Consider the following 13,293-nt stretch of genomic DNA (forward strand, 5'->3'; position numbering starts at 1 on the left):
AGAGATTTTACTTTCTTGGGCTCCATGATCACTGCAGATGGTGATAGCAGCCATGAAATTAAAAGACGCCTGCTTCTTGGGAGGAAAGCAATGACAAAACTAGACAGCATCCTAAAAAGTAGAGACATCACCTTGCCAACAAAGGTCCGTATAGTTAAAGCTATGGTTTTCCCAGTAGTGATGTATGGAAGTAAGAGCTGGATCATAAAGAAGGCTGATCACCAAAGAATTGATGCTTTTGAATTACGGTGCTGGAGGAGACTCTTGAGAGTCCCATGGACTGCAAGAAGATCAAACCTATCCATTCTGAAGGAAATCAGCCCTGAGTGCTCGCTGGAAGGACAGATTGTGAAGCTGAGGCTCCAACACTTTGGCCACCACATGAGAAGAGAAGACTCCCTGGAAAAGACCTTGATGTTGGGAAAGATGGAGGGCACAAGGAGAAGGGGACGACAGAGGACGAGATGGTTGGACAGTGTTCTCGAAGCTACCAGCATGAATTTGACCAAACTGCGGGAGGCAGTGGAAGACAGGAGTGCCTGGCGTGCTCTGGTCCATGGGGTCACAAAGAGTCAGACACGACTAAAGGACTAAACAACAACAACAAATGTTCCTACCCCCTGTACCAAGGGTGAAGGATATCTGCCAGTGGAGGGCACATCCAAGTGGTGGGCTGGGTCAAGGGCCAATGTGGGCAGAACCCCCCTTCTCACTGTGTCTTTCCAGAACCCCCTTTTCTCCTCCCGTTTTTCCTTACCTAGCAGGCTGCTGGTTGTCCCTTGTGCCTCAGAAGCCTGCTAGTCTCAGGCTCAAAAACCCTCTCCCAACATAGATCCAACAGGCATCCTCACTTTTGACTTTCAGATGACTCAGGGAGGCCTTTTTTATGTAGACAGGCCTCTGCACCTGCTTACATTTTTTTATCAGCCAGTCCCTGTAATCATATTGCACTATTTTTGTGGTGTTTAATACATCGCCACATTATATTGTGTCTGTTTTGGTGGTATACAATACTTGAACGAATGAATGAATAACACACTTGCCAAAGCTCTGAACATGCAGAATAATTTTGAAATTAGACTAAAGGCTGCCCACTGCCCTATTTGGAAAGCCAGAGAGGATCCCTAAAGGAACACCTTTCCACATATCTTTCCCTACCTTTTGCCACCTGCCCATAAACTGAGGCTCTCCTCTGAGTGCCACCTCCAAGGGAGCTCCAGCAGGTGGCAACAAGAGAACAAACCTTTTCTTTAATAGCCCCTTATTATTGCAATACTTTCTCCAGGGAGGCCTGCCTGGTACCCGCTTTGTTATGATTTTGGTACTAGGCACAGATATTTTCTCTCTCCTCTATACATTCTGGCTGCCCCAATGTTTGTTTTGTTTCGGTGTTTATCTCCAGTTGGGTGCGGTGATTACAATAGGGATGAGCCCATGTTAAAATTCTTAGTATGTTTTTCACATGCTTTCATCATTTTCATGGTTGTTTTTATTTTTTACTTGTGTTGTAAATCGCTTTGGGACTTTTTTTGTAGTGGGAAGCGACATACAAATGTAACAAATCTAGAACAAGTTCCCTTGGGAGCAATGCAAGTTGTGCCACCATTTTCAGTGGGGTTGTACAGGGGAAAATGTAGCTGCCCCCATGGAACCAACAAAAGACAAGAGAGGAAGCTCTCAGACCACCTTCTAAGTGAACACATTTTTGAAATTAAAAAAGTTTCATGCAGAGGTTTGAGGGGTTTTTTAAAAAAAGGATTTGTGCATATTCCTCCTAAAATATCCACATGGAACCAGAACAATGCCGGCACTACTGTAGAACTCTGCAGAACTGGAACCAGTCAGAATTTGGTATCGTGTCCATCGCTACCTTGTATGCAAAATGTCCCAGTTTTGGGCTCTAGCAATTCCCGGAAGATCTGGGAAACACTGAAACCCTGCAGAGCTGTTGCGAATCATTAAAGATGCTACTGAGGTAGACAGATCAGTGACCTGCTTCATAAGAACGTAAGAAGAGACCTGCCAAAGCAGGCTGGTTTTCCATCTACTCCAGCATCATGTTCTCACTGTGGCCAACCAGATGCCCCTCATCCAAGCAGGACTGAGCACAGCAGCACTCTCTATATTTGTGATTCCAAGCAACTGGTATTTAGAAGCACACTGCCTCCAACCATGGAGGAAGAACATAGCCATTGTGGTCAGTAGCCACTGATAGCCTTAACCACCAACGCCCATGAATTTGTCTATACCCCCTGGTATAGCCACCCAGGTTTATGACCATCACTGAATCTTGCGGTAGTGAATTCCAAAGGTTAACTGTGTGTTGTGTGAATAAGTGCTTCTTTGCATCTGTCCGGAAGCTTCAGCTTCAGTGGAGGGCCCCGGTGGGTTCTCGTATCATGAGAGAGGTTCTTCCTACCCATTTCCCTCACACCATTTTCAAGAAAGCATCCTTTAAGAATTGGAGGGCATGGCTTGCTTAATTGGCAAATGGGACCCAGGTCTTGGAATCCTCCGAGATTTATTGCATTCCGTTGTGAAAGAGTTCCCCGTCGGCCCCTGCAAACTGTTTGCTGCAGTGCTGATAAAGAACAAGGGACGGAAAGTACAGCCAAAAGTCCAAGTAAGAGCTTGGGCAGGAGGTGAGCCAGCAGCTCCCCAAGCTCATAAACTGACAGATGCGCCACACAGTAAAGTCAATGCAACTGGGTTTATGAGATGGGCAAAGTCCATGGCCACTGAGATCATAATGCCTGCCTTTTCTTCCCTGCCTTCACAACAGCTTTTTGCATCTCTCTCTCAGAGATGTGTTTTTACCAGGGATGGGCGACATTTTGGTTTCTCTCTGTTTCTCATTTCCCCCATTCTCAAATTCATTTATCCACACATATTTGCAGAACAATTTTCCTTAATATAATGTACTTTCGTATGCTGCTTTTCACTAACATATGCATATTTATTCACACTGAGGGAAGACTAAGGTTGATGGGGAATGTCCCTATTCATCTGAATGGACTAGGACCCACGCCTAGCTCCTTGTCCCTCCCCTATCAACAGCAAAAGCAGAAGGCAGAATAAGAAAGATGACACACATTTTCTTAATTTGCCACAATCTATACAGGTCAGAGAAGCCCACTTTGCTTGGGGCCTGGCTTACAGCAAATGGAACACCAGACTCATTTGCCCGGAAGAAAGGAACAACTGAAATTTTACTAACATTGTAAATGTAGGTGGGAAACAAGCGATGAAACAAAAAAAAAATGAATTTACAAAATAAACCAGGGAAGTTATTAGCCTGGCAACCGAAGAAAGAAAAAGAAAAAAAAGGATAATCCATAGTCCGCTAAAAAATGGAACCTCCATAATCAATCAAAAAGAGATAAGAAACAAATTTGTTAAATTCTACATAGACCTTTCTAAGAAAGAGAAAGAAAACGCAGAATTGATATTGGCGTATTTGGAAGAATGTAAATTGGACAAATATCAGAAGAAAATGCAAAGATATTAAATACTCCAATATCAATGATGGAAATGCAAAGGGCACTAAGTCAAATTAAGACAGGAAAATCCCCAGGGCCAGACGGTCGGTCAGCAGGATATTATAAGAAATTTTAAGAGGAGTTAATGCTTCCACTCAGACGTTATGAACAGGGTATTGGAGACAGGAAGGATACCAGAGTCCTGGAAAGAAGCATATATAACTTTGATACCAAAATATAATAAAGACCTATTAGAACCTAAAGATTATAGACCAATATCATTATTAAATAATGATTACAAATTTTTCACATTGATATTGGCAAATAGATTGAAAATGACTCTAAGACATTTGATACATGAAGACCAGATGGGTTTCCTTCCTGGGATACAAATGAAAGAAAATGTTAGGAACATTATAAATGTTTTGGAATTCTTAGAAGTCCATAATGAAAGGTAGGCAGTGATAATATGTGTGGATGCCGAAAAGGCCTTCGATAATGTCTCCTGGCTATTTATGATGAAGTTACTGAAAAGATGGGATTTGAAGAAACCTTTCTAAAGGGTATAAAATCAATCTATAAAGCTCAAACAGCCAATATTATAGTAAGTACTAATATTTCAGAAAAATGTAAGATACACAAAGGGACGAGGCAGGGCTTCCCATTGTCTCCACTGTTATTCATATTCATATTAGAAGTTTTGGCGCAAAATATAAAGAAAAATGATAGAATACAAGGAATAAAAGTGGGGCAGCTAAACTAAATTAAAAGCACTTGCGGATGACTTAGTGTTAATTTTAGAACAACTGAAAAAGAGAATATCAGAAGTGATAGAACAGATAGACAGATTTGGAAAACTAGCTGGTTTCAAATTAAATAAAGGAAAAACCAAGTTGATGGTTAAAAATATGGACAACCAAACAAAAAATGATCTAGAAATCATGTGTGGGAGGAAAGTAGAGGGGGAAAATAAATATCTGGGGATCTGGTTAACAATGAACAACTATAACATCTACCAAATAACTACATAAAGGTTTGGAAAGAAATAAAGAGAAATTTGGAAATGTGGGAAAGAATAAAACTATTGTTACTGGGCAGAATTTCAGCTATTAAAATGAATATCCTTCCAAAACTGTTATTCTTATTTCAAAATATCCCAAAAATTAACAACACTTGATGCTTCAAAGAGTGGCAGGAAAATATATCAAGGTTTATCTGGCAGGGAAGGAAGCCCAGAATACAGTGGTACCTCAGGTTAAGTACAGTGGTACCCCGCAAGACGAATGCCTCGCTAAACGAAAAACCCGCAAGACGAAAGGGTTTTCCGATTTTTAGAGGCTTCGCAAGACGAATTTCCCTATGGGCTTGCTTCGCAAGACGAAAGCCCATAGGGAAATCTCCTGGGACAGCGGGGAAGCGCACCACACCTTCTCCTCTGTTCCCAGACCTGTCCTGAAGGCTTGTGGTGGGAGGTCCGGGAACAGAGGAGAAGGCGCGCAGCGCTTTGCCTCTGTTCCCGGGACTTGCGTGGGAGGAGGGTTTTTCCTCCCCACCGCCAACATTCAGAACAGCATTCTGAATGTTGGCGGTGGGGAGGAAAGCCCTCCTCCCACCGCAAGCCTTCAGGACAGGTCCGGGAACAGAGGGGAAGGCGCGCAGCGCTTCTCCTCTGTTCCCGGACCTGTTTTGAAGACTTGCGGTGGGAGGAAGGTTTTCCTCCCCACCGCCAACATTCAGAAGGCTGTTCTGAAGGCTGGCGGTGGGGAGCAAAGTCCTTCTCCCCCCGCCAGCCTTCAGAAGAGGTCTGGGGACAGACTGTCCCTGGACCTGGTCTGAAGGCGGTCTCCATAGGAACGCATTAATTGATTTTCAATGCATTCCTATGGGAAACCGTGCTTCGCAAGACGAAAAACTCGCAAGAAGAAAAAACTTGCGGAACGAATTAATTTCGTCTTGCGAGGCACCACTGTACTCCCCAGGGCTGCAAAGTTCAGTGAGCTGATTGTAAAGTTCTTTGCACACAAAATGGCAAAGAAAAGATATAAAAGAGAGAAGAGGAGATCCAAAATCATGGCCCATAAGGATGTTCTCGTTTGCAGGCCATATCAAAATGGATAAGGGCCACTCCCAGGACTTGGGACAGGTCCCATTCATTTTGATGCTGTGTTAGATGGACCAATGGTCTGACTCGGTATAAGGCCGCTTTCTATGTGCCAACGAAGCAAGGGGTTCTTTATTGCACACCACAAATTTTGCATTTGCATAGTGGCCCAGACATGCAAAGTACACAAACATATATGCACTTGTCCTGCTTGCAGGCCAGAAGGTCCCTGAATCAGTTTTTATAGAAAGAGACCTACCTTGAGAAACAGGGCCCCCTTAGAAGACAAGGCGTCTGTTCCTTTTCCATTGGGATAACAGTGATAAGCAGCATCCATAACTGGATAGCGGCTGGCAAAAAGCAGGCCACTGTTCACAAACTTAAAGGTACAGCAGCCGTGGCAGCTGTAGACCCCAACATCGTACAGAATGTATTCAAAGTAATGGTGGAGCTCCTCTTTCAATTTCTCAGCTGCCCTTTTGTCAAACACTTCCTGCAAGCACAGGAAGTCCAAATTGGCAGGGAAGAAAGCGGAGATCTCGTGGTCAAAGAGCTCATCTGTGTTTCTCTTTTTTCTCAAGGAGGTCTTCTTCATCAGTGAGGCCTTGTAAAGGAGCTTGCTGTTGACAGTGCTCTGGTCCACAGGGCCATCTGCGGCACGCACCTTCACTAGGGACTCTCGCGAGGCAGTGTAGCTATCTAGGCTCCCAGAATCCCCCTCTTTATGCTTATGGTTCGGAGTCTGGCCTTTCAGGCTCTCGGCTTCAGATTCTGGTGATCGGTCTGCTGGCCCCTTGCTGTTATTGACTTGGCCACCAGTGCCATCCGCTTCCAGGTCTGAAATGTGCCCATTGTCCTCTCCACCTATGCGCACAATGCACGTGTTGCCATCTTCACCCTCATTGGTATCTCCTCCAGCTTTGCCATCTCTACCATCTTCACTGTTGTTCGAGCCGGAGTTGTCCCCTTTGTACTCCATCGAGGTTGTCCTCTTGATGCCCACATTGACTGCGCGGTTATTACTATCTCCGCCCTGAGGAGAGACCAGGCTGCTGAAGCTTGCTGCGCTGATGGACGTGTTTGTGGGGGAATCGATGTAGATTTTGATCTGTGGCCTGCTAGCCCCATTCCGTATCCGTCGCCCAACCTCCTTAGCACGGGCCTGTGTGTTGAAAACATTGTTCAATCTTGCCAAGGAGTCTGGGAGCAGGCAGACATTGGCGCTGCCAAAGCAGAAGCTTTTCCCATTGCTGGCGGCCTTCCACTCTGTGAGCAACGTGCTTCCATGGATCTGGCTCTTGTCTTGCAGCCTAGAGTAGATGTACGGTCGCCTAGCAGACTGGAGAGGAGACCAGAGCAGGAAGCCAATCAGGGCAAAAGGCAGAGAGACCACCAGCAGCGCCAGGTAAATTGGAGTGGTGATGATGATGCACAGAGCGTGGAAGTAGCACGGATCATCTCCCCTTTGGCGCTTCTCATAGGTGGTAGGCACAAAGGAGGCTATAAGCCTGTCTCCAAGCCAATAACATGGGAAGATCAAGCCCCAGGAGAAAGAATGCAGTGCTGACAGAAAGCCGTTTGGAAATGGGGAAGTGTATAAAACCATTGCAACTCAGTTAGGACACCCCTTCAGGACCTTCTACATGGTGTCATCACTGCCCGCCAGCCATCAGAATGTGCGTTTGCAGACAAAAATAAAATAAAAACAAAATGTCCTAGCGAAGTTGTGTCTTCTAGACTGCAAGAAGCAGTTATCACATTAGGAACACCATTTCATTTCGTGACAGTGAGAAGGAAGCGAAGCAACCATTCCTTTGGATGTTTGGTCTCTGTAGACTTCGGAGTGTATCATTGCTCATCACAAGAAGCCATGGCAGAAGTTCACCTGCGAAGACAAAAAGAACAAGAATGCTCATGTTCAGAGGTGTCCACTGAAGGGAAGAGCTATCAGAATTATAAAGCTGTAATATTCCCCACAAAGAGTCAACCAAGGGTTCCAGGGTGATACCTCCACACACCAGTCTGGCCACCAGCATCTCCTATGGCACCTGCAAAAGGTTTCAGTAAGTATTTCTTAAAAAATCCACAATGCATGAGTAACTCTTTGCTCTTCCTGCCAAGTACCTGTTTACACTGGTTCAGCCTCTCCTCCATTGCACATGCACCCTTAGGCATCCCCACACTTCACTGGATGTCAGGATTGGACACCCACCCTCCCACCAGTTTTGGACAGAGGAGCAATGCAAAGAACTTAGTGAGTGTGATGGTGGTTGATATAGGTGCCTTTTCCCCAAGGACTGAGTGGGGAGGCAAGCTCACAACTTTTTGTGGCCCTGTCTCTTTTTCTGCATTTTTAGAAATGTATCTTGCCACACACCCTATGGCAGCCATATTCTGACTGGAGCCCAGGGCACTTTCTCAAAACAGCCTACTGGCCCAAAAAGGTTGGCGATACCTGCACTGAACCATACAAACTGAGGGCTGCAGCCATAAAGGTCCTGTGCGGTCCTGACGTCCTCAATAATATTTCATGCCACTCCCTGAATATTCAGCTTTCATGAAAAAATGTAAGCTTTTATAGAGGTATAAAGGAAAACATGTAGGCAGTATTCTACCCAAGTCCATGCAAAGTAGCACACCTCAGTCTGCCTTCTTGTGTTTTGGCCAATGAGTGCAAAGATAACCCATGCTGTTAACCTCATGATTAAGAAGAGAAGACATTGCAAAAGCAACAGAGCCCCTCCTGCCCTTCTCTCCACAATAGTGAAGCATACTCAGTAACCTGCTCTTCCAGAAGTCAGTTTGGAAAAGGAAATTTCAAAGTTCCAAGGACATGTTCTGATCAGGATACAGCTCACAGTTCCTTGCAGGAATTCTCTGCTTCATCCCACAACTACATCCCAAACTACAAGAAAGAAGATTCCACCTAAACATTAGGAAGAACCTCCTGACAGTAAGAGCTGTTCGACAGTGGAATTTGCTGCCAAGGAGTGTGGTGGAGTCTCCTTCTTTGGAGGTCTTTAAGCAGAGGCTTGACAACCATATGTCAGGAATGCTCTGATGGTGTTTCCTGCTTGGCAGGGGGTTGGACTCGATGGCCCTTGTGGTCTCTTCCAACTCTATGATTCTATGGTTCTAAGAGAAGACATTGCAAAAGCAACGGAGCCCCTCCTGCCCTTCTCTCCACAATAGTGAAGCATACTCAGTAACCTGCTCTTCCAGAAGTCAGTTTGGAAAAGGAGGCAGAGGGGCTGCTCCACAGGAGTTTGGAAGAGGCCTGGATCTTTGCTTTAAGCTTGTTGTCAAGAGTTACAGATTTATCTGGTTTCCTGATCTACCATCAGATATAGTTGTGGGATGAAGCAGAGAATTCCTGCAAGGAACTGTGAGCTGTATCCTGATCAGAACATGTCCTTGGAACTTTGAAATTTCTGAAACTGTTACATCTTTACATGGTTTCTCTCTCTTTTCCTTCTGTCCAGTGCAGCTTCTTAGGTGGGATGGAAATGTGATAACAAATAAATAAGCAAGTTCCAGGGCCAGCACAGGGTTGGGCATCATCAGGCACTTGCTGAGGCCCATGGCCCTAAGCACGTGCCCCCTGCCTACCTCCACAGCCCCCTGGGGCCGAGTCTGCTCTTCCTGGCTATTGTTGACTGGCTATTGCCGTCACCTTGGGGTGGGTATGCAAGCACTGGCAAGCGGGAGGAGATGACGCTGTACCCCACAATGAGGTTTTCTCCTTCCTATTTATCCTCACAGCAACACTTTGAGATAGGTTTAGGCTGAGATACTCTCACTGGCCCAAGGTCACCCAGTGAGCTTCGCATGGGCTTAGTGGGGACTTGATCCCAGGTTTTCCAGGTTCTTCTCTGGCCACAGGGTTCTTATTGTGCATAACCTTTGCCTCAATTTTTTTAAAGTGTGGTGGTCAGACTGCACTGGCAGCTTGGAGGGGTTTATAATCTCTTTCTTTCGCCGTCTCTGCTTGAGCCACCACTGCTTCTTATCTCAGCTCTGCCTACCTCTTAGCAAAGGCAACTTGCCAGTTACCTGCAGGTTCTTCCTAGACAGCATTATGCGTGTCTTGCATTTTATCACTTAAGCTAATCAGGCTTGAAACAGCAGAGAAATCTAGGGACTGGGCAAGAAAAGGATGGAAAGAGGCATAATTCCAGGAAGCAGCATATACTGAGGTCCTGAGACCTTGTGAAGTGCTGGTGAAAATGCCCCCCCCCCCGGATCTGTAAAATGTACTATCGTGATAATTCTCTTTGTGCAGAACAAGGTAAATCAAGCAGTACTTGAGGGTCTTCCGGCCATTGACATGGGTGCAAGTTGCATTGCAGAGCACACAACACATTCCCCAAATGGGAGCTGTGTGCCAGTGGAGGGTGGGGCCAGAGGGGAAAGTGGGTGGGGTTACCTTTGTACAGAAACACAAAAGCCAGAAGTTGCTTTCTGCACACAGACTGCAGCATCCTCCATCCAGGCGAGAGCAAGAGGAACGATCACAGTTCATGCAAAAGAAGGAGGCTGCAAAGCAAGGCCGGGTGTGTGTGTGTGGCCTGGGGAGAATCACAAGGGATGGATAGAGAGGCATTGAGGGCCAAATCTGGCCCCTGGAAGCCTCAGGTGTCAGGGTGAGGAACCTGCGGCCCTCTAGATGTTTTTGGAGTACAATCTCCGTCACCCTTGGACATTGGCTATCCTGTCTGTGGCTGATGTAAGTCCTATGTACAGTTACTGGGGAGAAGATCCCACTGAACTGAATGAGACTTACTTCTGAGTAGACATGTCTAGGATTGCACTGGAAACAGTTAGTTGTCTGGGGGGGGGGGAATGTCTGAAACTGCAACCCTATGAAGACACTTACCTAGAAGTAAGTCTCACGAAATTCAGGAATGCTTCTTTCTGAGCAGAAATGCATAGGATTAAGTTTTTTCATATGGTGTGTAGGTTGTTTAAATGCGTAACAAATTGGCCAAATCTGCTGTGATGTGGTTTATACATTTGTATATTTCTAAATTTGCTACGGCCAATGGCTAAGGAATGTAATGCCACTAATTGAGCTTCTTTCTGCCTGTGGTTCATCGCTCAGAAGCTAAGCTATTATGTGCCTGACTTTGGAAATTAATGTGTTTGCAAGCAGCTTTAAATGCTATTGAATGAGAATGTGTGTTAAGACAACTTTCTCTAAGAAGTTAAACCAAAACTCAGTGGAGCAAAACAGCAGTTTGCTGTGGAGGATGAAAAAGCCAATCTGGCAAGCAACGCAAAACACTCCCCACAAGTAGAAAATGAACATAGCGGGATGAAGGCTGGGAAGATAGCTTTATTTATATTTCACAAGGAGGACTGTTCTGATGTGACACAGCACAGTCCAGCACATCTTGCTCCACAAACCACATGTTGTGACCAGGGCCAGATTTAGGTTTGATGAGGCCCTAAGCTACTGAAGGTAATGGGGCCCTTTATATGTCCAGCTGTCCTTTGCCAACAACAAATTGTCGCTGTTTTTTGTGCTGAATATATGCTATATGAACCTAATAGGTATCTAAAGCCCTTTGCACATAACAATATATGTATTTTATCAAAGTAATTTGTTTTTTATCTTATATTTTGGAAATGTACACCTAGGTTTTTTTTCATTTAATTTTTTTGGGGGCCCCCAAGAGAGTGGGGCCCTAAGCTATAACTTGTTTAGCTTATATTGGTACGTAAATCCGGCCCTGGTTGTGACAGATGGAGCATTCCACTTGGACTAAGTTTTAATCCCTACCCATCCTCAAAGCTTATTGATTTATCTTAGCTACACTCAGCCAAACTCTTCCTCACTGGGTTGTTGTGCAGATAAAATGGAAACAGGCATGTACCTTAGGGAAGAGCAGAAGGTAGGTTGGGATCTTCCTACAGTCTATGAGCATCAGTTTATTTCTCATCCCCAACAGTTTAATGACGGCAACAAAAATGTGCCCCCTTCCCTTTTAAATGAAGACCCCTTGGAATAACCAGGAGGGGACACTCTTGTTAAAGGAATGTGGAACAAACTCCCAAGATTAAGAATGTGCCTCTGTTTTAAATTCTAACTGTGGGCACCAGTAAATACCAGATATAATCTAAACTCTGTGCAAGTAAATCAGGATGAATCTACTAGGGGTTGTATTCAACCAAGACTTTACTTGGAACTTAATGACTACAACTAATTTAGGTCCATTTATTTTGTTGGGTCTACTCCAACTAGAAGTTAGTTGACTATAACCCTGCAATAGTTTGGAAAGTTGTTTGTCCGTTCACTCTGCATCTGAAGATAGCCTAGCCAAATGCAGCATGATGGTTCCTGAGATCAAGGAGCAGGTTTTCATTTAGGTTTTGTTACAGTTTGGAGCCATTTTGAACCAAGGTGCCAGACTGAACCTTTCAAACCTGCACGGATTTTAACTAATGATTTCAAAAGTGCATTGATGTTTTGGGTTTCTTAGAATGCCTAAGTAATGCTGGGCAGGAGACTGCAAATGCTCAATAAATAGGAACCAGGCAGAGGGCCTTCTCAGTAATGGCGCCTGCCTTGTGGAAAGCCCTCCCTTCAGATGTCAAGGAAATAAACAACTATCTGAATTTTAGAAGACATCTGAAGGCAACCCTGTTTCGGGAAGTTTGTTATGTTTTATCGTGTTTTTAATATTCTGTTGGGAGCCACCCAGAGTGGCTGGGGAAACCCAGCCAGATGGGCAGGCTATAAATAATAAATTATTATTATATTCTTATTATAGGTCACCTGGAAGGGTCCTGCATGGGGTTTACACCTGGCTCTGCTTGGTAGACTGTGAAGACCTATGGGAGCTTTAAAAAACACACAATTAAAATATAGATTCAGCTTAAGAAATAATGCCAGAGGGTCTGGGAATGGTAGATTTGAATTTTAGAGATGGCAGAGGGATGCAGTAATGAAATTGAACTACCGTAAATGTAGCCTTCTTGGTCCAGTGTACCAAGGTAACATGAGCTCTGTGCCCAATCCCATAATTATCCAAGAGAATGGAACAACCATGAAGAACTCTCAGCAGTCCACTGGGTACTTAGCATGCTTTGAAGAAACCCCAGCCCGATTGTGTAATTACCCAGCAGACCAGGGGTAATTGGTCTCTGGGGTAAACAACATACGGTCCTTCAGGGTGTGGAGATACCAAATGGAGAAGGGACTCATCATGCACCCCTTGCAAAAAGGTGGCATGTGCTTCCAGTGGGAATAGTTGAATGCAATATAAAAGCTTTGATTTGCATGTAATAGCTAGGTTCCCTTTCCCACTCTTTATTTTTATTTTAAACTACCCACATAAGATAAGCCACAGCAGCCAAAGACAGATCCCAGGGTTATTCCCTTCACATTAAAAAGATCCATAAGTATCCCTTTGAGAAAAGCTTTTAGGATGCAATAGAGATCAAAGCAATCCCAAAAGAGTCTGACTTCTGGTTACAATCTTAGTTTCTGTACTGGATGGCTTGGCTCGGTATCGGGTGACGTGGCAAAAAAATGAGATTTATTGGAGTTGTTTTAAACCACCCCCACCCCCAATCTAGGGCACAATTTCAGATCTCAGGAGGACGGAGACAAGGAGATTTCAGTGGGAGGAGAACATGATTCCTAGCCAACCATCAAGTGGGGAACCTGTGGGGCCCTCCAGATGTTTCAGGGTATCTACTTGCTCATTG

General features: G+C 44.8%; 1 protein-coding gene across 1 annotated transcript in view; it reads right to left on the reverse strand.

Moving 5' to 3' along the window:
• The window catches only part of SMPD3 (sphingomyelin phosphodiesterase 3), a 122,871-nt gene that overhangs the window by 23,781 nt on the left and 85,797 nt on the right, over positions 1–13,293 (reverse strand). The window contains exon 3 of the mRNA XM_082232329.1: positions 5,840–7,465. Within this exon, the coding sequence (XP_082088455.1) occupies positions 5,840–7,186 (1,347 nt within the window). The 5' untranslated portion in view covers positions 7,187–7,465. The remainder of the gene's footprint in view (positions 1–5,839; positions 7,466–13,293) is intronic.

The sequence above is a fragment of the Podarcis vaucheri genome, assembly GCF_965113315.1.
Source record: "Podarcis vaucheri genome assembly, chromosome: 7".
Lineage (NCBI taxonomy): Eukaryota > Metazoa > Chordata > Lepidosauria > Squamata > Lacertidae > Podarcis > Podarcis vaucheri.